At 42.6% G+C, this 26,964-nt stretch overlaps 1 protein-coding gene across 1 annotated transcript in view; it reads left to right on the forward strand.

Moving 5' to 3' along the window:
* TDRD10 (tudor domain containing 10) overlaps window positions 1-26,964 on the forward strand; it is a 52,726-nt gene continuing 25,762 nt past the window's right edge. Inside the window, exons 1-4 of the mRNA XM_060120265.1 lie at window positions 1-175; window positions 1,152-1,210; window positions 12,378-12,448; window positions 13,103-13,259. Coding sequence (XP_059976248.1) covers window positions 1-175; window positions 1,152-1,210; window positions 12,378-12,448; window positions 13,103-13,259 — 462 coding nt within the window. The remainder of the gene's footprint in view (window positions 176-1,151; window positions 1,211-12,377; window positions 12,449-13,102; window positions 13,260-26,964) is intronic.

A 26,964-nucleotide genomic window follows, 5' to 3' on the forward strand; every position in this document is an offset into this window, starting at 1 on the left:
ATGGAGGCTTCTGCCGGGCCCTGCTTGTTATGTCCAGACTCCTTCTGTTGGAGTTTGGCCTTGGGAGGTGCAACGCTAAGACCTGTGTTTGACAGGTCCTGGAGCAGCAGTGACTTCCGACCCTCTGCTGAAATATTTGGGAAGAATGGAGTGTTGGAGGAACAGAAATCTCCAAGTGAGTTAGCTTGGGGGTTTGATTGGTGCTGGGACGCTCGGTCTATAACCTGGATCCTAATTAATCTACTCAGTTTCTCTTCAAGCATGAAACCTGAGATCCTGCCCTTGCTCCAGTCACCACGTTTCCTTTCACGTGAGGGATGCATCCCTCTGCGACACACACCGTGCAGACCCTCAGGCGCTGTTGCACTGGCTGCTCCTAACCCCATACTTCTCTTTAATCCTTATCTCCTTCCATTTCACCCTCCACCATCTCCAAAGTGATCTCTCTGCAACCTAGCTGTGTTGATGTCACCTCTCTGATTAAACCCTTCACCTCCTTCTCACAGCCAGTGGACTCCGCTGCGACTGCTGTGGGCAGCAGTCAGCGATTTCAGCAGTTGGCCTGGCCTGCCTTTCTTCCCTCTGCTCTTGCCACTCACCCACCTGCAGCGTGTGTCTAGCTATTCCTAACTCCAGGCAGCCTCCCAGACGCGCCACTGGGCCTTTTCGCATCTCCATGCCCTTGCGTGTGCTCTACCCTCTGCCTAGATTCCCTTCTGCCTCCCTCCTGCATTAACCCCCACTTCCTTCCCTCCTTCAGCTGAATGTTAACTTTGAAATACTACCCCCTTTGGTCCTGAAACTACATAATACCCCATTGAAAGCGCTGGATTCCTGGTGTGCTGATGACTCGCTGTCCTCCCAACCCCCAGAGGGTACGCTCCTGCCTTGAAGGCAGTGATATCCAAGGCCAACACTTAACACTGGACCACTCCCATAACACTGATAAGTGTTTGCTGACCGATTGAGTGCTGTATAACCCTTCATTGATCACGGGGGTGAGGGGTGGGGGTGGGGTGGGGAATGTTTGTAAGGGACTGTGTGTGTATGTTTTAACATTGAGGAAAGTGTGTCATCACTTATCACAGTTCTAACTCCTCTGAATCCTCTAGCCTTACACCTGCCTCTTTTTTGGCTATTTTTCTTCTTAGGATTCAAGAAAAGAGAGACAGAGGTGTACGTTAGCAATCTCCCACTGGATATCTCTGAGGTATGCTTCACTCTCTGTGAACGGTTGCTTCTTATCTTCTTTGGTCTCCCCCATATGACTTAAACCTGCCAGTAACAGTTTTACCAGCTTTAAAAGGTATTTTAGAGCTACGAATGTGCAAGTAGTCGCTGATTGGTGACTATGCTGACCAGCTCACTGGTGGACTTCCCACTTTTAGTGTGGAGCATCCTGCATCCAACCCTCTGTGTAAACCTGGATGGATGGATGGATGGGTGGTCACCCTCCTTATCGCTTTGAATGGAGGGGCCATGGTGAGGCAACTTCCCTTTAGGAAGGGGGCCTTGTGAGGGTTCAATTGCCGATCCTTTGGTCATAGGGAGCAGTGGGGTCTCAGCCAAGAAACTACACTCATTTCACTTTGAAATGAACCAGTTCAGTCAGTTGGCTGTGTACTTAGAGAGTAGAATATAAACAACCATATTTGACCCCTGGAATCTTCCTGTCTATTTGGGGAGGCGAGACCACCAAACCTGAAATAATTATAGAACAACATAAGTACTTAAAATTTGTAATAAGTGCATTTGAAGTACAGATGAAGAGAGAATGGAAGTGTAATCTACTGATTTGAAGCATCCCCTGACTTTTTTTTTTTTTGCGGTACGCGGGCCTCTCACTGTTGTGGCCTCTCCCGTTGCGGAGCACAGGCTCCGGACGCGCAGGCTCAGTGGCCATGGTTCACAGGCCTAGCCGCTCTGCGGCATGTGGGATCTTCCCAGACCGGGGCTCAAACCCGTGTCCCCTGCATCGGCAGGCGGACTCTCAACCACTGTGCCACCAGGGAAACCCCATCCCCTGCCTTTTAAATTTTTTTGGAGCATTTAAAAATTTGCGAGTAACGCAGAATAATGTGCCTGAGGCTCACTCAGCACGCTAAAAGATAACCTGGTCCTTTCGCTCAAGCTCAGTCTTAGATGAAGGATGAGAGAAACTAACTTTTGTGGAGCCCCTGCTGTATGTCAGACATTTTTCAAAAATGTCCTGGTCTCGTGCCCCCTTGCCAATTAGCTAAACTCAATCTTCTCTGCCCAAATTGTGCCTTATTCCTTTTACACCAGTTACTATATTTTAATTATCAGAGATGCTCCGGGAAATAGGCTAAATGCTTCATTAGTGTGGTTTTATTAAATTCTTATAATAACTCTGGGTGGTGGGTGGTATTTCCATCTTGGAAATGAGGCAGCTAAGGCTCTAAGAGGTCCCCCTACCCAAGTACACAGACCCAGTGAGTGGTCAGCCAAGAGTTGAGTCCATGTCCAGTTGCCCCCAAGTACCAAACCACATAATCCATAAGACGTGTAAATAACTCACCATAAAAAGAGATGAACCTATTATGTTTTTATCTGACAAAGAGAGAAGAACATGGTATTGGAGCCCAGAGAATGAAGTAATTCATTTTGACCCAGTGAATTAAACCAAGAGTCAAAGGGGTGGGTTGGGGGATTCTGGGCATCTGAGAGAAGAGAGTACTGGGGCTGATTCCCCTTCCCCTTGTTGGCAGGCTGCTACAACCCATTATTTGACAGTGAGATGAGGGCAGGAGCCCTGCAGGCAGTTCTGCAGTGGTCTTGGGGAGGCGAGGCACTGAGAGACTCTGCCACCTCTCTCCAGGAGACTCTGTTTCGCAGCCAAGCACCTGGGGCTTACTTGGCTATGCTGACCCACACCATGGTATAGGGGGCCTTTGATCCTTGCCCCCTTCACAGGAAAGCAGCAGCCTTCCCCACGGTGCTTTCTTCCAACTTAACAAACGCAGACCAGTGTCATAGGAGAGGAGAGACATGAGCTAAAGAAGTAGGTTTTTAAAAAGAAGTTTCTTATTTTAACATTAATGCCGGACTTCCCTGGTGGTGCAGTGGTTAAGAATCCGCCTGCCAATGCAGGGGACACGGGTTCGAGCCCTGGTCCGGGAAGATCCCACATGCCGTGGAGCAACTAAACCCATGCACCACAACTACTGAGCCTGCGCTCTGGAGCCCACGAGCCACAACTGCTGAAGGTTGCGCGCCTAGAGCCTGTGCTCCACAAGAGAAGCCACCGCAATGAGAAGCCCCCGCTCGCCGCAGCTAGAGAAAGCCCGCTCAGCAACGAAGATCCAATGCAGCCAAAAATCAATCAATTAATTAATTTATTAAAAAAAAAAGAACAGAAAAACATTAATGCCTCATCAAGAACCGTGAAGTAAGTGTCTGCGACTTTACCCTGCTTGCAAACCAACAGATTAGCCTGCAGCAGTTTCATGGCTGTTGGTAGAAGATCAAAGTCTTGGATCAGAGATGAAAGATAATTTATTATTCATAGCAATAACAGTAGCCAGGATTTTTTACTTTATTAACATTTCTTTTTTTATTGAGATATAAATCACATACCATAAAATTCATTATTTTAAAGCATAAAATTCAGTGGTTTTTAGTATATTCACAAGGTTGTGCAGCCATCACCACTAATTCCAGAATATTTTCATCACCCCCAAGTAAATCTCATACCCATTAGCAGTCCCTCCTCCTCTCTTCCTCCAGCCCCTGGCAACCACTAATTTACCTTCTGTCTCTATGGATTTGCCTATCCTGGCTGTTTCATGTAAATGAAGTCATACAACGTGTGGCATTTTGTGTGTTCTTTCACTTAGTGTAATGTTTTCAGGGTTCACATGTTTTATAGTATGTCTCAGTACTTCATTCCTTTTTATGGCTAAAATATTTATATGGATATACCACAATTTATTTATCCATTCATCACTGGACATTTGGGTTGTTGCCACTTTTTGGTTTTTATGAATAATGCTCCGCACATTGGTGTACACGTTATTTGTAAACATATGTTCCAGTTGTCTTTGGTATATACCTAGGAGTGAAATTATTGGGTCACATGATAACTCTGTGCCAAACTGTTTTCCAAAAGAGCTGTAACATTTCACATCCATACCAGCAATGTATGGGGATTCCAGTTTCTCCACTTCCTTGCCCAAATCTGTTATTGTCTTTTTTTTTTAATAAATTTATTTTAAATAAATTTATTTTATTTATTTAATTTTGGCTGCATTGGGTCTTCGTTGGCTGCGCACGGGCTTTCTCTAGTTTCAGCGAGTGGGGCTACTCTTTGTTGCAGTGCGCGGGCTTCTCATTGCTGTGGCCTCTGTTGTTGCAGAGCACGGGTTCTAGGCGCACGGGCTTCAGTAGTGTGGCACACAGGCTTCAGTAGTTGTGGCAGGCGGGCTCAGTAGTTGTGGTGCATGGGCTTAGTTGCTCCGCGGCATGTGGGATCTTCCCAGACCAGGGATTGGACCCGTGTCCCCCTGCACTGGCAGCGGATTCTTAACCACTGCGCCACCAGGGAAGGCCCTGTCTTTTTTTTTTTTTTTTTTTTTTTTTGCAGTACGCAGGCCTCTCACTGTTGTGGCCTCTTCCGTTGCGAAGCACAGGCTCCGGACGCGCAGGCTCAGCGGCCATGGCTCACGGGCCTAGCCGCTCCACAGCATGTGGGATCTTCCCGGACCGGGGCACGAACCCGTGTACCCTGCATTGGCAGGCGGACTCTCAACCACTGCGCCACCAGGGAATCCCGTCCCTGTCTTTTTGATAACAGCCATCTAGTGGATGTGAAGTGGTATCTCACTGTGGCTTTGATTTGCGTTTTCTTAATAATTAATGAGCATCTTTTCATGTGCTTTTTGGCCATTTGTATATCTTCTTTGGAGAAATATCTATTCAGATCCTTTGCCCATTTTAAAATCAGTTTGTCTTTTTATTATTGAGTTCAAAGGGTTCTTTATACATTCTGGATACAGGTCTCTTATCAGATATATGATTTGGAAATATTTTCTCCCATCAGTTGTATTTTTAGTTTCTCTATAGTGTCCTCTGAAACACAGAAGTTTAATTTGGATGCATTCCAATTTTCTGTTTTTTTCTTTGGTTGCTTGTGCTTTAGGTGCTATATCTAAGAATCCATTGCCTAATCCAAGATCACAAGGATGTACACTTATGCATTCTTCTAAGAGTTTTATAGTTTTAGCTCTCATATTTAGGTCTATGATCCTTTTTTAAAAAATTTATTTTTGGCTGCATTGGGTCTTCGTTGCTTTGTGCAGGCTTTCTCTAGTTGTGGCAAGTGGGGGCTGCTCTTCATTGTGGAGCACAGGCTCTAGGTGCACAGGCTTCAGTATTCGTGGCACGTGGGCTTAGTAGTTGTGGCTCGTGAGCTCTAGAGTGCAGGCTCAGTAGTTGTAGCACATGGGCTTAGTTGCTGCATGGCATGTGGGAGCTTCTTGGACCAGGGCTTGAACCCGTGTCCCCTGCATTGGCAGGAGGATTCTTAACCACTGTGCCACCAGGGAAGTCCTGTGATCCTTTTTGAATTCATTCTTCTGTGTGGTTTGAGGTAGGGGTCAGATTCATTCTTATGCATGTAGATATCCAGTTGTCCTAGCATCATTTGCTAAAAAAATTATTTTTCCCCAATGAATTATTTTGGCACCCTTGTTGAAAATCAATTGACCATAAATGTAGCAGTTTATTTCTGGAGTCTCATTCTATTCCATTGATCTGTATGTCTTTCCTTATGCCAGTACTGCACTTGCTTACTGTATCTTTGTAGTAAGTTTTGAAATTGATCACACACTTACTCTTGAACCCATTGGTTTGCTTTCTGCCCTCACCAGTTTTCTCAAACTGGTCTTGCTGAGTATATGAGTAACCTTCATGATGCCAAATGGATTTAAAATCTTCAAATGCCTCTGTTTCCATAATTATGATAGGTTGGATAACCTGAAAACCCTCTCACAAGAAAATATTTGGAAATAGAGGCTAAAATATAGGAAATACCACTTTTAAATACATATCTGACTCCTAAGAAAGTAAGGAAAATTAAGAGGGCCCCAAATAAGCAGTAACTGAAAACCAGGAGAGTCTGGCCATTGCCCTAGGATCTGTGCCTACCTCAAAACCTAAAGAGTAGATTGGATTATAACAGCCATGTCAGGACAGGAGATGACACTCTGGGCCTATGTGAGGAGGGGAATGGTAACTGACATCCCGCAAAAGCAGGATTGTTGAAGGGCTGGACCCTTAGTGAAAGTGTGAACCACAGAAACTTTGCTCATTGGTCCAGGGTGGTGTTGAGGAAGTTAATCTGTCTTGGCCTGGATCTGGGGCTGGTAGGGCTAAGCAGTCTCCCCAAGAATATGTAACAGTAGGCCTGATTTCATGTGACTTGGGGTTTAAATTCATATTACTTACAAGGTCTGGGAATCTTCAAGCTAAAATTTAACCTTTGATAAAGTTAAAAACCCAATTCACAGAAAAACATTTAGACTGTGAATGGAAGGAAACCTCCAAAATCTGATGAAGAGTATCTACAAAAAATACACAGAAAACATGATCACTTGGGAAACAGAAGTATTTTAAAATCAAGAACAAGACATGAGTGCCTCTATCACTTCTGTTTAACATTTTATGCGATTTCTTAGCTAGAGCAAGTGAGAAAATAAAAAAAATAAGAGGTGTAAGAATTGGAAAGGAAAAAACAAAGCTGTCATTATTTGCAGACGATTGCCTAAGTTGAAGCTTAAAAGACTCTTGGACATGTTAGAATTATTGAGAGTTACGTTGGTTGAATATAAGCTAAATATACAAAAGTCAATTGTATTTCTATACAAGAGGAACAAAAAATACAAAGAGCTAGAATATAATAAAAGTTGTGCAAGACATATACACAGAAAATTATTGAGACTTTACTGAAGGTCATTAAAGAAGACCTAAATAAAGAGATGGATAAGAAGAATCAGTTTTATGATCCTTAAATTGATATATAGATTCAATGCCATTGTGATCAAAATACCCAAAGGTTTTCCAAAGAACTTGACAAGGTGATTCTAAAATTTACATGGATCAGAACAGTCCCATGAATAACTGCACCCTTCTGAAGAAGAATAAAGGGGACAGAGAGGAGAGCAAATTTTCCACTGTAATAATGATGACCTTGATGTGGGTGCATTGCTAATAGTCAACATATGGAACAGAGTAGAAAGTCCAGAAATAGACCTACACATATATGAAGTGTGTAACCAGGTGGTATTGTAGATCAGTTGGGAAAGAAGGGACTAGTCAGTAAACTGGTTCTGAGACATTTCGTTATCCATACAGGAAAAATGAAAATGGGCCTTAACCTTATAACATACATGGAATGGATTCTAGATGGATTAAGGACTTAACAATGTACGGCAAATATAATACTTAGGGACACAACTTTGATAGGTTTCCCTCTGAGATCGGGAAAAAGATATGGACACCAGCTATTGCTGTTACTGTCAACATTGTACAGGTGGTCTTGGTCAGTGCAATAGGCAAGGAAAAAGAATAAGAATTGGAAAGGCAGAAATAAGTGTCATTAGTGCAGGTGATATGATTGTGGTAGTAGAAAATCATGACCAGTTATCTGTATTCCCAGATTGTACCTTGCCCATGAACTCTGAACTTGTATATTCAATTGCCTAGTCCTTACCTCTACTTGGGCAACTAATACGCATTTCAGACTTAATGTGTCCAGCCTGCTCCTCCCACAGTCTTCCCCATCTCAGTACATGGCCCCAAACCTGGGAAATATTCTCGTTTCATACCTCATATGTTTTTCACACTTCACATTCAGTCTGTCAGCGGGTATAAGAATACACCTAGAATCAAACAATCTTGCATCAGAAGGGAGGAAGAGAATGGAATATCTCTTTAAATTTGCCAAAATTAACAATGGAAGGATAAAAAAGGAGTAAAGACGGTGACCTCTGGGGAGGGAAGGAAAAAAGGGGTAGAAGGGAGATGGTGGCACTATTTCTGAACTTACCTTGTATTTTAAAAAAAATTTTTATTTTTTGCACTCAAGATAGTTTTATTCATTGAATATTAAATCAGTATTAAAATCTCACCTCTTTTTAAAGGCATTAATAAAAATAAGACTTTAAATTTTCTGCAAATAAAAAGTCAGTGCAAAAAAATTCCCAGGGCTGCAAAGCCCTGCTCTGTTGTCTACTAAAGGGATTTCTAAACTGAGGCTGATTTCAATCTCAGGATTCTCCCTGGGGGCCCCAAAGGGAAACAATCCATCAGAAAGGGCTCAGACTTTTCTCCCCATGCAGACATCTTCTCCTGGAACACCCTCTTCTCTGTCCCTACCCACGACGCAAAACCTTGTATTATTGTTTTGACTTTAAAATATGTAAATGTGCCAGAGAAAAGAATTATTCCAAGTGACCTCAGAATATGGTATTTTGACTGTAGATCCTCAGTAGGATATACTACAAGCATAAAAAGAACTGCAAAGAAATCTTAAACTTTACTCAATAATTTTGTTGTCTGTAGTAATCCTGGTATTGTTATTCGAACCTGTTACATATTTAAAATAGGATACAATAAGTATTTAATGTTAGGAATAAAGATTTTCAGCATAAGAGAAAAGACATAAAAATAAAAGAAATTAAATAAAAACTATCTGTAGCTCTTATATATGAGTTAGAATCCATGATTACAATGATTATTTTCCCTTTCAAAGATACATATCTTCTAACTCTGTTCATTGAAAGACCTTGGTACTCTAACAACCCAGTGGCATTAAGCTCCTACCTGCTAGATATCTCACTTTAAATACCATTCCCCACTGAAAGGAACTAAGCCTTCTTAAGGAAATGCCTCATTCCAGTCTGGAACTGTTATGCCAGAAAGCTAGAAAGTTCTCAAAGGCTATTAGGGTTTGGTTGAAGGGATGGGAGAGGTTGTGATTAGAGGTGAGATAACTTGTTTCTTGGAGCTATGTGCTGGAATGTTTGCAGATGTAGTGATGCGGTGTTTGAGATTTGTTTCACAACAGCCTAGTGGTAGGGAGAGGTGTAGATGAAATCATGTAAATGTCCATGACTTAAGAATTTTTTTTTTTCAGGCAAGCCTTTATTGGGGTTTGTGCTATAGCACAAAGGAGTGAAAACAAGGAACAGGTGCCCTTGCTCGCTCCTTTTTTTTTTTTTTTTTTTTTTGAGTTGAGAATTAGTAAGTCTAAGTGATAGGTATATAGGGATTTGTTATACTATTTTCTATGTGTTTGAAAGTTTCCAAATAAAAATAAAAAAGCATAAGAACAAGGGAAAAGGGGGTCCTACAGGCCAAAGATGGGACAATTTGTGTTTCAAAAATACTAATGACTACCTCTGATTAAAACTTACTGTGATAAAAAGCAATAATTTGTAGTAATATCTAAAGAAGTAATACCTAAAGATAGTAAAGCTCGCTGGACACATTGAAGATTGCAAGACAATAGTTCATTAATATAAAACTTGATAATTAAAGGGAAAGAATAAGTGTTTATCTTGCTTTTCCAACACCAGTGCCATTTTCTCACCCTAGTGGATGAGAAAAAGTTCTTTACAGAGCAACTTTAGCTCATAAATGCCAAAGAAACAATAGAAAATCATCATTCTGCAAGCCATAATAAAATACCTGTTTCAGACAGTAGTTATCAGAGCATGGTAAATGCATTAGGTAAAATATTTTTTAAAAATAAATTTATTTATTTATTTTTGGCTGTGTTGGGTCTTTGTTGCTGTGCGCGGGCTTTCTCTAGTTGCGGCGAGCGGGGACCACTCTTCATTACAGTGAACGGGCTTCTCATTGTGGTGGCTTCTCCTGTTGCGGAGCAGGGCTCCAGGTGCACGGGCTTCAGTAGTTGTGGCTTGAGGGCTCCAGAGCTCAGGCTCAGCAGTTGTGGCGCACGGGCTTAGCTGCTCCGTGGCATGTGGGATCTTCCCAGACCAGGGATCGAACCCATGTCCCCTGCATTGGCAAGCAGACTCTCAACCACTGTACCACCAGGGAAGCCCAGTTAGGTAAAATATTGATGGGCAGTTTTAATCAGGCTGTTACTATCTGAATTTGTTGATTAATTTAGCATCACTAAAAGTAAGACAACCAGATACAAGCCTCCTAAAGTGATATAATATTATTGAAGAGTATCACACCATCTATAAAGTATTCTAGCCAAAAATGTAAATAATAGCATGAAAGGAGCCATAGACAATAAGTAAATGAATGTGCATGGCTGCATTCCAGTAAAACTTTACTTACAAAAAGGGTGGTAGGTTGGATTTGGCCCAAGGCTGTGGTTTCCTGACATCTGCTATTGAAGGTACAAAAATATGGGAGTTTTCTCCTTTATTTTATTATTTATATATCTATGTATTTTTGGCTGTGCCCCACGGCTTGTGGGATCTTAGTTTCCCAACCAGGGATTGAACCTGCGCCCTTGGCAGTGAAAGCACGGAGTCCTAACCACTGGACTGCCAGGGAATTCCATCTTTTATTTTAATTATGGTAAAATTTGACAAGAAGAAAGGTATGGTTTTGCATGATATCACGAAATGAATGTAGGATTTGAAGTTAGAAGCCTTGGTTTCAAATCCTGACTCTAAATTGGCTGTGTAATTTTAGGGCAGTCACTTAACCTTTCTGATCCTTATTTTATGCTTCTGAGAATGAGGACAATAATAATGTACACTTCACAGGGTGGTTTTAAAGATCAAGTGGAATAAAGTATGTGAAAGTGCTTTATAAACTGAAAATGCTAAGCACATATTGCTTGTTCTCACAAATTGCTTGTTGCTCAGCATCTTATAGATTCGTGTGTAATAAACATTAAATATTTAAAAGTAAAAGCAAATTAGAAAATTTGAATTTAAATGTAATATAAATAGGAAGACTGAGAGAAATGAGCTATATATTATGCATTTCTCTTTTCCGAAGCCAACAAAGTGACTTTAGATTGGTAAAAGCTGCTTTTAACAGAAGATGGTATAAATATATTTTTCCAAAGTAGAATTTTCTAGGGAAACATTGGTTTTCATCACAGGTGTGGGATTTATAGTGGTAACGTGCTGGTTGGGGAGCTGAGGAAGGAGGAAGTAGAGAAGTGCAGGTAGGTGTTGACAGGGAGACCTGAGGGGAAGCCTTTGCAGTGGGCAGCAGGAGTGCATCCGTGACCTGCAAGAAAGCGTTTTCAGTAGAGCAGGAACATGGCCAAACTGCAGGCAGCCGGGAGGGAGTGGGCGGGGAGGAAATGGAGGCATTAAGCGGACACGGCTCTCTCTACACCTTTGGCAGAAAAGTGAAAAAATAGGGTGTCGCTCAAAAGGGCATCAGGGTTGGGTAGATGCTGTCTCAGAAAAGGGAGGGCAGCCCAGGGGAAGGAGTGGGACCAGGGTCCACGGGGAAGGGAGGCAGCCTGAGGGCAGGCAGGAGGGAGAGTTGAGAGTGGGATGGAGAAATGTCCAGGGAGGGGAGGTGGCCATATACCCGGCCAGTGGAGGCCAGGCTGCAGTGAGGAAAGTGGGGAGGGGAGCCTTGCAGAGAAGGGCGTGGTGGATATGAGAGCTCCCTCACGGGCCGACCAGTGACGGTGTGTCCTCCCTCAGTGCACTGCCCACTCCGGGCTTTACTTTTACCCTCAGACTTCACTCCGCCCCATCTGTTAGAGATCACGCATTTACAAACTATAAGCTCCTTGAGTGCAAGGCTTATGTCAAATTCAAATCAGTATCTCCTGTAACACTCAGCATAACGCTGTGTATAACCCATGTTTGCTGAATGTCTGTTGGACCTGTGAGGAAAGAAATGAAGGGAAATTGCCACGAATACAGGACTGAGTCAGCAGGGGCAGTTGGCCTTGCATGGTTGGTTTGGTTAAAGCAAGCCTTCCCACCTAGGTAGCGATGAAAGGGAGATAGCCTAGATTCCTAATAAATTAAAAGTCACTTCCTCCTGGGAGCTCACCGTCTCCAAATTTGGGTTAGATACCCATACTGTGTGCTCCTGGAGGCACGTGTACTTTCTCATTATGGCATTTTGCACCCTCTGGTGAAATGGTCTGCTTACTTGATTGACTTGTCTGTACCCCACACGTCTGTTGAGCTTCAATTGAAGGCAGGGCTCATATCTTTCTTGTCTCTGTATTTGCATCACTGAGCACAAAGCCTGGCACGCTCAGCACATCATAGGTTCTCATTAAGTATGTGTTCAGTTGATTACAGATTAGCTGGTTGGGGATCTGAAACATTGAGAACTGATTGTAAGTATTGTCTCTGGGTCTCTTTCTCTTTTAAACCCTGCCATTGTAGGAGGAAATTCGGTGCCTTCTAAAGGACTTCAACCCTCTCCATGTCCACAAAATCCAGAACGGCTGCAAATGGTAATGACTGTTCTTCCTTTGTTTTCTTTGGGAAGCAACTCCTTTCCTCTTTGTCCATTTTGCTGATGCACTGATGTTACAGACTAGCTCAACAACTCCCAAAGCCACACCCACTGTGACTTGGCAGAGTGACATTTGGGAAACCCCCTTTCCACATTCAACCCTCTGACTTGGCAGCTAATGCTGCCTTATCCATACAACCTTGGTTTAGAAGTCCAGAGACCTGGGTTTGCTTTTGGTCATGTCCTTGCTCTGTTTTCTGACTCGAGGCAAGTTACTGTACCTCCCTCAGCCTTGGTTGCCCCTGAAATCTGGACCTACTCATATTTTCCCTTTCTTATTTTCCAGGCAGTAAAAGGGCTTTGAAATTTTGTGGGGAGCGGTGTGAAGGAAACCCAGAGCCGTACCATATGTTATATGGTGATAGGGTCAGCATGTGTCTCCTGATCCCCAGGACACCCAGGACAGGCTGTCCCACTGCCCATCCCAGCCCAAGTCTGGATGTCATTGTGACCTTCTTGTGTGTTAGGGTCAGCCCAGCTCCTCTCCTGTCCCCACAGAGGGGAGAGGAGACTCTTCCTAAGCTTGGGCTTGGTGCCCTCCTGTGGCTCTGTTCTGAGCCGGGCTCAGAGCTGCCCTCTCCTTCCTTTGCAGCTTCGCATTTGTAGATGTGGGCTCCATGCAGAAAGTGGCACTTGCGATCCAGGAGCTGAATGGGAAGCTCTTCCACAAACAAAAACTGTACGTGAATTCCCACAGAAGGTCTCCCAAGAGGACCCTTGATGTGACTGAGTGGACCCAGGAACTGCTGGTAGTGTCTGGCCTCTCTGCACTCTGGTTTGCTCTGTGCTCGCTCTTCAGAGCTTGGCCGACTTTGCTTTCTGTCCTTTCCTCCTCCTTCCATCCCAGTCGTACTGTGGACAAAGCAGGGTCTGGGATGAAATTCGGGAACTTTTATGACCTTTAACCGTTGGAAGCAAGGTTAGTATAGAAAACTTGGAATTTTGAAATGAAAGGAAGGCTGTATTCTTAGCAAGGACAAAAAAAGGGTTATTAGGCAATTCAGTCAGGGCTTTTTCAACGTGGGTTATTGAAATTGAGGCTTTTACTTGTTTAACGTAGCAGACATTAATTGAGTATCTATTGTTTGCACAGCCTTGTTCTGGCTGCTGGTGTGAGGGTAAGTAAGACAAAAGTGAATAAAATCTGGTCCTTCCTGGCAGGAAGACAAATGTGAGATATTGGAAGGGGAGAGTTAATGGTGGGTTAGCGCCTGGTGGGGGCTGCCTTTGTGGACAGAGATGAGAAGGCCCATAACTAAGCCCTGGGAGCTTCCTTCCGGTGAGGTGGTCCCGTTCTCAGTAGGTAAAGGTGAACCAGGAGCAAAGGATCCCACTTCAGAGCCTGAATTGTTAGCGATTGACTTGTTCTGATTTCCTCATATATACAGCCGACAGTGACTTAAACAAGTTAGCTATTTGTTTTTCTTTCCTGTAGAAGAATTGAGGAGGTAAGGAGTCCAAGGTTGGTATGGGCACTCCATGGTGTTATCAGAGTTCCAGGCAGGAAGAAGGGGAGAGGCAGAAGGTCGAGAGGCTGTATCCTCATAAAAGCTGCGTTCTCAGAAGCCTGACCACAATTCTCCTGTTGTGTTGGAGAGAACTACAACTGGTGACCTTCAGTGCAAAGGAGGCTGGAAAATATAACTTTTAAAATAGGTACATTGTTGCTAAACTTGGGGATCTGTCAGCAAGGGAAGGGAGAATGCCTGTTGGCAGGCCGTTAGCAAGGTCAGCCATTGCTGCAGAAGTTGGAGATAGGAATTGAGAGGTGGATAGGAATCACCACAGTAAGATTGTCAGAGGTGGCTCCCCTTGCTAGTCCAAACCATTTTTTCCCCATTCTCCTTAAACTCTAGCTCTTGGAAGGGCAGGCTGTCCGATTATACTACGTACTGACCTTCTTGGTTGCAGTCATCTGCCATTCTCGCTGTCATGCCCCCCTGATAACTTCAGCTTCTGACTCACTGTCTTTCTCTCTTACTGACACTCACATTGTGTCCCTGTGGATGATCTAAGAGTCTGGCCCCTTATTTCTAGACCATTTATCTTTAATGATCTTTTCTTCCATTCAGTCACAGTTTCCCATTCCCTGAGTTATATCTCAGACCTTGTCATTGCTCATAACTGAACATCTCCAAAATATCCATTTCAAGCATCCCGCTCTGCCCCTGTCCCCTTCTTTGCAGCTCTCTTACTTTGGAGGAGCAGTTCTCAAACTATAACAGCAGCAGAATCACTGATGAGCTTGGTAAACAGCTTGCTGAGCCTCACCTGCAGAGATACTGATTGAGTGCATCTGGGGCAGGGCCTGAGAATTTTCACAGGTGCCAGGTGGTGCTGGTGCTACTGGTCCTGGGACCACAGTTTGAGTAGCAAGGCTCTAAAGCCCCCAGTCTAATGATTAGACACACTGGGACCCAAAATCCACTGCCTCACCATTTCTTCACTATTCAACACTCTTTGCTCCATCACATCCCTTCTTAGCTTAGATTCCGTAGTTATAACTACCTTAGTTCAAACGACCTGAATTCCCTTACCTTACTAGGTCATATCTTGCAAAACCCCTCTCTCAGTTGAACCCAGCCCTCAACCTCTTCTGAAGCTGCCCTGTGAGCTGCTAAAGATATTCACACCACCTTGCCAACTGCTCTCAGTATAGGTATGGCCACAGCTTTCCCACTCTTTCCAACCGATCTGTCTTGGAAATCTCTAATCATTTCTGCTGTTATGTCCAATCTGCTATTAAGCCCAGCTAATGCATTTTTCATTTTAGATAGTGTAGTTTTCAACTGCCATTTGGTTCTTTTTTCCCCATTTCTCAGCTGAACTCTTCCATCTTTTCATCCATTTTGTTTATCTTTTCTTCCATGTTCTTTAACATACTTACTGTAGTTATAAAATCATTTTCTGCCAATTCCAACAGCTGGGTCATTAGTGGCTCTGCTTCTATTGACATTTACCTCCTTTCTTAAGGGTCAAGACTTCTTACAAATATGGTAATTTTTGATTGTATGTTGGATATTATGGATGTTGTTTTGTAGACACTTTATATTATCTTCTCTAAATAGTATTGATTTTTTTTCCCTAGCAAAAATGAAATCACTAGCTGGCCTTCTGATCTTATTAAAGTTGGTTTTCTTTGTTCGAATTAGTATACTTCAGTTTGAGCCGTAGTTTTTGGGCAAAATCCTTTTCCTAAGGCTTGACCTTCTAGGGTGAGGGTCTCAGGGTGCTTACCAAGGTCTCTGCACTCTGGCCGGATCGGAACTCTGTGAGATCTTTGATTCCTGTATTCATCTCTTAGCTCCCTGTCCTCTACCTTCTACAGCAGCTCTTCTCTCGAAGGCCTCCCAGAATTTGCCCTGCACACAGGCAGCCTAGGATTCAGCCAAGGACCTGGGGTCAGCCTCTAGATCTCTGGGGCTTTTCTCTGACTCCTTTCTCTCTGGTACCCTGTCTCACAAATTCCTGGCACCAAAACTCTTATCTGGGTTTCTTCTGCCCAGGAAGACTGCCACTGACTGCCCAAGCTCTGCTTGCCTTTGCTGTGGTTTGGGAAAATGCCCAGAGTAAATGTGGGCTCACCGCCTGAGCTTTCCTTTTCTCAGGCAAACTGCTGTCTGCTATCCACTATCATTAGCCTGTGCCAGAAACGGTTAATTCATATAGTTCGTCCAGTTTGAGGGTTATTTGGGACGGGCGAGTACTGTCATGCCAGAACCAGGTACTAGAAAAGAGTGTTAAGAGGCTCGCCTTCTTCCTTTTGGGATGGCTATCATTTCTCAGGAACATTCCTAGTGCTTTTACATTAGAAATGAGTAACCAAAAGATGAACACTAATCTCCATACATTTGGAAATCTAAAAACATATTCCTAAGTAAACAACACATGGGTCAAAGAAGAAATCATAAGAGAAATTTAAAAGTACTTAGGGGACTTCCCTGGCCATCCAGTGGTTAAGACTCCATACTTGCATTGCAGGGGACACAGGTTCAGTCCCTGGTTGGGGAACTAAGATCCTGCATGCTGCATTGCACAGCCAAAAAAAAAAAAAAGTACTTAGAACTGAACGATAAGGAAAATTTTTCTCATCAAAAGTTGTGGGATAGGGCTTCTCTACTTAACTACTGGTGGCACAGTAGTTAAGAATCCGCCTGTCAGTGCAGGGGACACGGGTTCGAGCCCTGGTCCAGGAAGATCCCACATGTCTCGGAGCAACTAAGCCTGTGCACCACAACTACTGAGGCTGCAGTCTAGAGCCCGCGAGCCACAACTACTGAGCCCACATGCGGCAACTACCGAAGCCTGCGTGCGTAGAGCCCATGCTCTGCAACAGGAGAAGCCCCCACAATGAGAAGCCCGTGCACCGCAACGAGGGTAGCCCCCACTTGGCGCAACTAGAGAAAGCCGGCGCTCAGTGACAAAGACCCAACGCAGCCAAAAATAAAATAAATAAATTTATATTAAAAAAAAAAGTTGTGGGATACAACGAAAGCAATACTTATATGGAACTGTATAATATTGAATGCTTAAATGAGCTAAGAAGACAGGATGAAAATAAATGAGCTTAGAGTTGATTGAAGAAGTATATAAAAAGTAAAAATAAACCCAAATAAGGAACAGACAAAATTTTTTTTTTTTTTTTTTTTTTTTTTTGCGGTACACAGGCCTCTCACTGTTGTGGTCTCCCGTTGCGGAGCACAGGCTCCGGATGCGCAGGCTCAGCGGCCATGGCTCACGGTCCCAGCTGCTCCGTGGCATGTGGGATCTTCCCAGACCAGGGCACAAACCCGTGTCCCCTGCATCGGCAGGCAGACTCTCAACCACTGCGCCACCAGGGAAGCCCAGACAAAATTTTTAAAACAAAGTTTTTTAAAATTTAAAATTTTGTAAACAAAGCTACAATTATATGTTAGTTACATCTCAGTAAAGCCAGGGGGAAAACAAGAAGCATAAAAAACAAAGCTACAATAGAAGGGATCAGTAAAGTCAAAATTTCATTCTTTAAAGAGATTAATGAAACAAAAACCTTTGGAATGATTAATCAAGAAAAAAGAAGAAAAGGGCATAGGTAAACATTAGTAATAAAAATCATAACTATAGATGTAGCAGATATTAAAATATAAGCTAATACGGTAATAAACTTGAAAACTTAGAAGAAATGGACACATTTCTTAAAGTATATCATTTTCAAAACTAATAAAAGAAACTGCTAGTCCTATATCTGTAAAGCAGTTGAATCAAAGTTTAGAATCTTCTTATAAAGAAAACACCAAGCCCAGATGGTTTTATAGGCAAATTTTACTGAATTTTCAAGGAACAAAAATTCCAATATTATATAAATTCTTCTAAAGAATAAGTGAGATACTTGCTAGTTCATTCTATGAGGCCAATATAACCCTGATATCAAATCAGACAGGAGAGCATAAGAGAGAAAAATTGCAGGCTGGTTTCACTCACATGAATACACATGCAATGTTTCTAAACAAAATATTGGCAAAATGAAGTCAATATTGGCTAATGAAGATAGTATTATACATCATGGCAGTTGGATTTTTTTCTAGAAATGCAGAAGTAGCTTAATATTAGATAAATGATAAATCAGGAGTTCCCTGGTGGCCTAGTGGTTAGGATTCTGGGCTTTCTCTGCCAAAGCCTGGGTTCAGTCCCTGGTCAGGGAACAGAGATCCCACAAGCCATATGGCACAGCCAAAAAAAAGGAAGAAAGAAAAAAGAAAGAAAAACGATAAATCTTTCACTACATTAACAGATTAAAGAGTGAACACTATATGATCATCTTATATAGACACAGCAAAAGCATTTGATAAAATTCACTACTAATTTATGATTTAAAAAATAAAGTTTCTTAGCAGCTAGAAATAGAAGGTTATTCTTAACCTGATAAAGGCTATCTCCCAAAACTCTACAGAAAATAATATTTTAATAGAAAAACATTATAAGCATTCTCTTTAAAAATAGGAACAAGACAAGGATATACTGGAGGTCTAGTTTTATCTAGTGAGGAAGGGAAAATAAGTTAAAGGCATAAATATTGGAACAGGGTAAATAAAACTCATTATTTACAGATGATGTTTCTTTACATAGAAAAACTTAAATAATATGTAAATTATTAGAAATAACATTTTAACAAGGTAGCTGGATATATATTGGGTATATAAAAATCAATTCTATTTATATTTCCATGAATAAACAACAAAATAACTTTTAAAATATACCATTTATAAGAGCAGTTTTAAAAATTAAGGTACCTAGGAATAAATCCAGTGAAAGGTGCTCATGGCGTACCTGGGGGAAATAATTTAGCTTTATTGAAAGTCTTTAAGGAATTCTAAAATAGGAAAAGTTTCATGTTCATGGATAGGAAAACAATAAGAGTTATTTAAGAGTCATTCTTCCAAAATTAATCTTTTGATTCTGTATAATTTCAATAAAAATTCCCACAGGCTGATTCTAAAATTTATATGGAAGTCCAAAAGCCTATGAATATTTAAGACATTTCTTCCTGAAAATAAAGATGGGAGGCCTTGCCCTACAAGAAGACGTTGTACTATTGGCCTAGGGTTGGACAGTTTGACCAATAAAATACAATAGAGAGCCCCCAAAGGAGGCTTATGCAAATGCAGAAACTACTGACTATTCTGGTAGAGTTGTACATCTCTGGTGAAAGGATGGACACTTTAGTTATTGAATCTGGACAATTGCTTATTCATGTAGAAAAATATGAAATTATATCCCTGCCTTACCTCATGCACAAAAATAAACTCTAGGGCTTCCATGGTGGTGCAGAGGTTAAGAATCTGCCTGCCAATACAGGGAACACGGGTTTGGGCCCTGGTCCGGGAAGATCCCACATGCCGCGGAGCAAATAAGCCCGTGTGCCACAAATACTGAGCCTGCTCTTAGAGCCAGTGCTCTGCAACAAGAGAAGCCACCACAATGAGAAGCCCACACACTGCAATGAAGAGTAGCCCCCACTCACTGCAACTAGAGAAAAACCCGTGCGCAGCAACAAAGACCCAACGCAGCCAAAAAAACAAAAAACAAAAAACCCCCCCAAAAAACTCTAGATGGACTAGAGACTTAATGTGAAAGACAAAACTTTAAAACTTTTAGGCAAAAATGTACAAGAATATCTTTAGGACCTCAGAGTAGAATAAGACTTGTTAAGGCATAAAGAGTTAACTGGAGACTTCCGGGGAAGTCACGGAAGAGTAAGACGCGTAGATCACCTTCCTCCCCACAGATACACCAGAAATACAGCTACATGTGGAACAACTCCTATAGAACACCTACTGAACGCTGGCAGAAGACCTCAGACCCCCCAAAAGGCAAGAAACTCCCCACGTACCTGGGTAGGCCAAAAGAAAAAAGAATAAACAGAGACAAAAGGATAGGGACGGGACCTGCACCAGTGGGAGGGAGCCGTGAAGGAGGAAAAGTTTCCACACACTAGGAAGCCCCTTCGCGGGCGGAGACGGCGGGTGGCGGAGGGGGACAGTTTCCGAGTCGCAGAGGAGAGCACAGCAACAGGGGTGCGGAGGGCAAAGCGGAGAGATTTCCGCACATTCCACACAGAGGATTGGTGCCCACCGGCACTCATCAGCTCAAGACGCTTGTCTGCTTGCCCGCTGGGGCGGGCGGGGCTGGGAGCTGAGTCTCGGGCTTCCGTCAGAGTGCAGGGAGAGGACTGGGGTTGGCAGCGTGAACACAGCCTGAAGAGGCTAATGCGCCACAGCTAGCCGGGAGAGAGTCCGGGAAAAAGTCTGGACCTGCCGAAGAGGCAGGAGACTTTTTCTTCCCTCTTTGTTTCCTGGTGCGCGAGGAGAGGGGATTAAGAGCGCTGCTTAAAGGAGCTCCAGAGACGGGCACAAGCCGTGGCTGAAAGCGCGGACCCCAGAGACGGGTGTGGGACGCTGGGGCTGCTGCTGCCGCCGCCAAGAGGCCTGTGTGCGAGCGCAGGTCACTGTCCACGCCCCCCTTCCGGGGAGCCTGTGCAGCCCGTCACTGCTGGGGTCCCGGGGTCCCGGGGTCCAGGGACGGCTTCCCCGGCAGAGCGCAGGGCGCGCCTCGGGCTGGTGCAACGTCATGCTGGCCTCTGCTGCCGCAGGCTCGCCCCGCGCTCCGTGGCCCTCCCTCCCCCGCAGACTGAGTGAGCCAGAGTCCCCAAAGCGGCTGCTTCTTTAACCCTGTCCTGTCTGAGCGAAGAACAGACGCCCTCTGGCGACCTACACGCAGAGGCCGGGCCAAATCCAAAGCTGAGACCCGGGAGCTGTGAGAACAAAGAAGAGAAAGGGAAATCTCTCCCAGCAGCCTCAGAAGCAGTGGATTAAAGCTCCACAATCAACTTGATGTACCCTGCATCTGTGGAATACATGAATAGACAATGAATCATCCCAAATTGAGGAGTCGTGTGGATGAAAGGTTCTTGGTGCTGCAGGCAGGAGTCAGTTCTGTGCCTCTGAGGTGGAGAGCCAACTTCAGGACACTGGTCCACAAGAGACCTCCCAGCTCCACATAATATCAAACGGCGAAAATCTTCCAGAGATCTCCATCTCAACACCAGCACCCAGATTCACTCAACGACCAGCAAGCTACAGTGCTGGACACCCTATGCCAAACAACTAGCAAGACAGGAACACAACGCCACCCATTAGCAGAGAGGAGGCCTAAAATCATAAAAAGTCCGCAGACACCCCAAAACACACCACCAGACGTGGACCTGCCCACCAGAAAGACAAGATCCAGCCTCATCCATCAGAACACAGGCTCTAGTCCCCTCCACCAGGAAGCCTACAGAACCCTCTAAACCAACCTTAGCCACTGGGGACAGACACCAAAAACAATGGGAACTACGAACCTGCAGCCTGCAAAAAGGAGACCCCAAACACAGTAACATAAGCAAAATGAGAAGACAGAAAAACACACAGCAGGAGAAGGAGCAAGATAAAAACCCACCAGACCTAACAAATGAAGAGGTAATAGGCAGTCTACCTGAAAAAGAATTCAGAATAATGATGGTAAAGATGATCCAAGATTCTATTTCCCAGATCCAAAATCTTGGAAATAGAATAGACAAAATGCAAGAAACAGTTAACAAGGACCTAGAAGAATTAAGATGAATCAAGCATCGATTAAAAACACAATACATGAAATAAAAAATACTCTAGATGGGATCAATACCAGAATAACTGAGGCAGAAGAACGGATAAGTGAGGTGGAAGATAAAATAGTGGAAATAACTGCTGCAGAGCAAAATAAAGAAAAAAGAATGAAAAGAACAGAGGACAGTCTCAGAGACCTCTGGGACAACATTAAACGCACCAACATTCGAATTATAGGGGTTCCAGAAGAAGAAGAGAAAAAGAAAGGGACTGAGAAAATATTTGAACAGATTATAGTTGAAAACTTCCCTAATATGGGAAAGGAAATAGTTAATCAAGTCCAGGAGGCACAGAGAGTCCCATACAGAATAAATCCAAGGAGAAATACGCCAAGACACATATTAATCAAACTGTCAAAAATTAAACACAAAGAAATCATATTAAAAGCAGCAAGGCAAAAACAACAAATAACACACAAGGGAATCCCCATCAGGATAACAGCTGATCTCTCAGCAGAAACTCTACAAGCCAGAAGGTAGTGGCAGGACATAATTAAAGTGATGAAGGAGAAAAGCCTGCAACCAAGATTACTCTACCCAGCAAGGATCTCATTCAGATTTGATGGAGAAATTAAAACGTTTACAGACAAGCAAAAGCTGAGAGAGTTCAGCACCACCAAACCAGCTTTACAACAAATGCTAAAGGAACTTCTCTAGGCAAGAAACACAACAGAAGGAAAAGACCTACAATAACGAACCCAAAACAGTTAAGAAAATGGGAATAGGAACCTACATATCAATAATTACCTTAAATGTAAATGGACTAAATGCTCCCACCAAAAGACACAGATTGGCTGAATGGATACAAAAACAAGACCCATATATATGCTGCTACAAGAGACCCACTTCAGACCTAGAGACATATACAGACTGAAAGTAAGGGGATGGAAAAAGATATTCCATGCAAATGGAAACCAAAAGAAAGCTGGAGTAGCAATTCTCATATCAGACAAAATAGACTTTAAAATAAAGACTACTAGAAGAGACAAAGAAGGACACTACATAATGACCAAGGGATCGATCCAAGAAGAAGATATAACAATTGTAAATATTTATGCACCCAACATAGGAGCACCTCAATACATGAGACAAATACTAACAGCCATAAAAGGGGTAATTGACAGTAACACATTCATAGTAGGGGACTTTAACACCCCACTTTCACCAATGGACAGATCATCCAAAATGAAAATAAATAAGGAAACACAAGCTTTAAATGATACATTAAAAAAGATGGACTTAATTGATAGTTATAGGACATTCCATCCAAAAACAACAGAATACACATTTTTCTCAAGTGCTCATGGAACATTCTCCAGGATAGATCATATTTTGGGTCACAAATCAAGCCTTGGTAAATTTAAGAAAATTGAAATTGTATCAAGTATCTTTTCCGACCACAATGCTAGAGACTAGATATCAATTACAGGAAGAGATCTGTAAAAAATACAAACACATGGAGGCTAAACAATACACTACTTAATAACAAAGTTATCACTGAAGAAATCAAAGAGGAAATAAAAAATTACCTAGAAACAAATGACAATGGAGACACGACGACCCAAAACCTATGGGACGCAGCAAAAGCAGTTCTATGGGGGAAGTTTATAGCAATACAATCCCACCTTAAGAAACAGGAAACATTTCGAGTAAACAATCTGACCCTGCACCTAAAGCAATTAGAGAAAGAAGAACAAAAAACCCTCAAAGTTAGCAGAAGGAAAGAAATAAAGATCAGATCAGAAATAAATGAAAAAGAAATGAAGGAAACTATAGCAAAGATCAATAAAACTAAAAGCTGGTTCTTTGAGAAGATAAACAAAATTCATAAACCATTTGCCAGACTCATCAAGAAAAAGAGGGAGAAGACTCAAATCAATAGAATTAGAAATGAAAAAGGAGAAGTAACAACTGACACAGCAGAAATACAAAAGATCATGAGAGATTACTACAAGCAACTCTATGCCAATAAAATGGACAACCTGGAAGAAAGGGACAACTTCTTAGAAATGCCCAACCCGCCAAGACTGAATCAGGAAGAAATAGAAATATGAACAGACCAATCACAGGCACTGAAATTGAAACTGTGATTAAAAATCTTCCAACAAACAAAAGCCCAGGACCAGATGGCTTCACAGGTGAATTCTATCAAACATTTAGAGAAGATCTAACACCTATCCTTCTCAAACTCTTCCAAAATATAGCAGAGGGAGGAACACTCCCAAACTCATTCTACGAGGCCACCATCACCTTGATACGAAAACCAGACAAGGATGTCACAAAGAAAGAAAACTACAGGCTAATATCACTGATGAACATAGATGCAAAAATCCTCAACAAAATAGTAGCAAACAGAATCCAACAGCACATTAAAAGGATTGTACACGGGCTTTCCTGGTGGCACAGTGGTTGAGAGTCCGCCTGCCGATTCAGGGGACACGGGTTCGTTCCTCAGTCTGGGAGGATCTCACATGCTGCAGTGTGGCTGGGCCCGTGAGCCATGGCCGCTGAGGCTGCGCGTCCAGAGACTGTTCTTCACAGCGGGAGAGGCCACAACAGTGAGAGGCCCATGTACCACAAAAAAAAAAAAAAAAAAAAAAAAAAGATCCTCTCTTGCTTTGGGCTTCCCTGGTGGCGCAGTGGTTGAGAGTCTGCCTGCCGATGCAGGGGACACGGGTTCGTGCCCCAGTCAGGGAAGATCCCACATGCCACGGAGCGGCTGTGCCCATGAGCCATGGCAGCTGAGCCTGCGCGTCTGGAGCCTGTGCTCCACAGCGGGAGAGGCCACAGCAGTGAGAGGCCCGCGTACCGCAAAAAAAAAATAAATAAATAAAGGACCATACACCATGATCAAGTGGGGTTTATTCCAGGAATGCAAGGATTCTTCAGTATATGCAAATCAATCAACATGATACACCATATTAACAAACTGAAGGAGAAAAACCACATGATCATCTCAATAGATGCAGAGAAAGCTTTCAACAAAATTCAACACCCATTTATGATAAAAACCCTGCAGAAAATAGGCATAGAGGGAACTTTCCTCAACATAAGAAAGGCCATATATGACAAACCCACAGCCAACATCATCCTCAATGGTGAAAAACTGAAAACATTTCCACTAAGATCAGAAACAAGACAAGGTTGTCCACTCTCACCACTCTTATTCAACCTAGTTTTGGAAGTTTTAGCCACAGCAATCAGAGAAGAAAAGGAAATAAAAGGAATCCAAATCGGAAAAGAAGAAGTAAAGCTGTCACTGTTTGCAGATAACATGATACTATACATAGAGAATCCTAAAGATGCTACCAGAAAACTACTAGAGCTAATCAATGAATTTGGTAAAGTAGTAGGATACAAAATTAATGCACAGAAATCTCTGGCATTCCTATATACTAATGATGAAAAATCTGAAAGTGAAATCAAGAAAACACTCCCATTTACCATTGCAACAAAAAGAATAAAATATCTAGGAATAAACCTATCTTAGGAGACAAAAGACCTGTATGCAGAAAATTGTAAGACACTGATGAAAGAAATTAAAGATGATACAAATAGACGGAGAGATATGCCACGTTCCTGGATTGGAAGGATCAACATTGTGAAAATGACTCCACTACCCAAAGCAATCTACAGATTCAATGGAATCCCTATCAAACTACCACTGGCATTTTTCACAGAACTAGAACAAAAAATTTCACAATTTGTATGGCAACACAAAAGACCCCGAATAGCCAAAGCAATCTTGGGAACAAAAAATGGAGCTGGAGGAATCAGGCTTCCTGACTTCAGACTATACTACAAAGCTACAGTAATCAAGACAGTATGGTACTGGCACAAAAAGAGAAATATAGATCAATGGAACAGGATAGAAAGCCCAGAGATAAACCCATGCACATATGGTCACCTTGTCTTTGATAAAGGAGGCAGGAATGTACAGTGGAGAAAGGACAGCCTCTTCAATAAGTGGTGCTGGGAAAACTGGACAGGGACATGTAAAAGTATGAGATTAGATCATTCCCTAACACCATACACAAAAATAAGCTCAAAATGGATTAAAGACCTAAATGTAAGGCCAGAAACTATCAAACTCTTAGAGGAAAACATAGGCAGAACACTCTATGACATAAATCACAGCAAGATCCTTTTTGACCCACCTCCTAGAGAAATGGAAATAAAGACAAAAATAAACACATGGGACCTAATGAAACTTCAAAGCTTTTGCTCAGCAAAGGAAACCATAATCAAGACCAAAAGACAACCCTCAGAATGGGAGAAAATATTTGCAAATGAAGCAACTGACAAAGGATTAATCTCCAAAATTTATAAGCAGCTCATGCAGCTCAATAACAAAAAAAGAAACAACCCAATCCAAAAATGGGCAGAAGACCTAAATAGACATTTCTCAACAGAAGATATACAGACTGCCAGCAAACACATGAAAGAATGCTCAACATCTTTAATCATTAGAGAAATGCAAATCAAAACTACAATGAGATATCATCTCACACCAGTCAGAATGGCCATCATCAAGAAATCTAGAAACAGTAAATGCTGGAGAGGGTGTGGAAAAAAGGGAACACTCTTGCACTGCTGGTGGGAATGTGAATTGGTACAGCCACTATGGAGAACAGTATGGAGGTTCCTTAAAAAACTACAACTAGAACTACCATATGACCGAGCAATCCCACTACTGGCCATATACCCTGAGAAAACCATAATTCAAAAAGAGTCATGTACCAAAATGTTCATAGCAGCCCTATTTACAATAGCCTGGAGATGGAAACAACCTAAGTGTCCATCATCAGATGAATGGATAAAGAAGATGTGGCACATTTATACAATGGAATATTACTCAGCCATAAAAAGAAATGAAATTGAGCTATTTGTAATGAGGTGGATAGACCTAGAGTCTGTCATACAGAGTGAAGTAAGTCAGAAAGAGAAAGACAAATACCGTATGCTAACACATATATATGGAATTTAAGAAGAAAAAAAATGTCATGAAAAACCTAGGGGTAAGACAGGAATAAAGACACAGACCTACTAGAGAATGGACTTGAGGATATGGGGAGGGGGAAGGGTAAGCTGTGACAAAGCAAAAGAGAGGCATGGACATATATACACTACCAAACGTGAGGTAGATAGCTAGTGGTAAGCAGCCGCATAGCACAGGGAGATCAGCTCAGTGCTTTGTGACCGCCTGGAGGGGTGGGATAGGGAGGGTGGGAGGGAGACGCAAGAGGGAGGGGATATGGGAACATATGTATATG

Source organism: Mesoplodon densirostris, chromosome 2 (assembly GCF_025265405.1).
Source record: "Mesoplodon densirostris isolate mMesDen1 chromosome 2, mMesDen1 primary haplotype, whole genome shotgun sequence".
Lineage (NCBI taxonomy): Eukaryota > Metazoa > Chordata > Mammalia > Artiodactyla > Ziphiidae > Mesoplodon > Mesoplodon densirostris.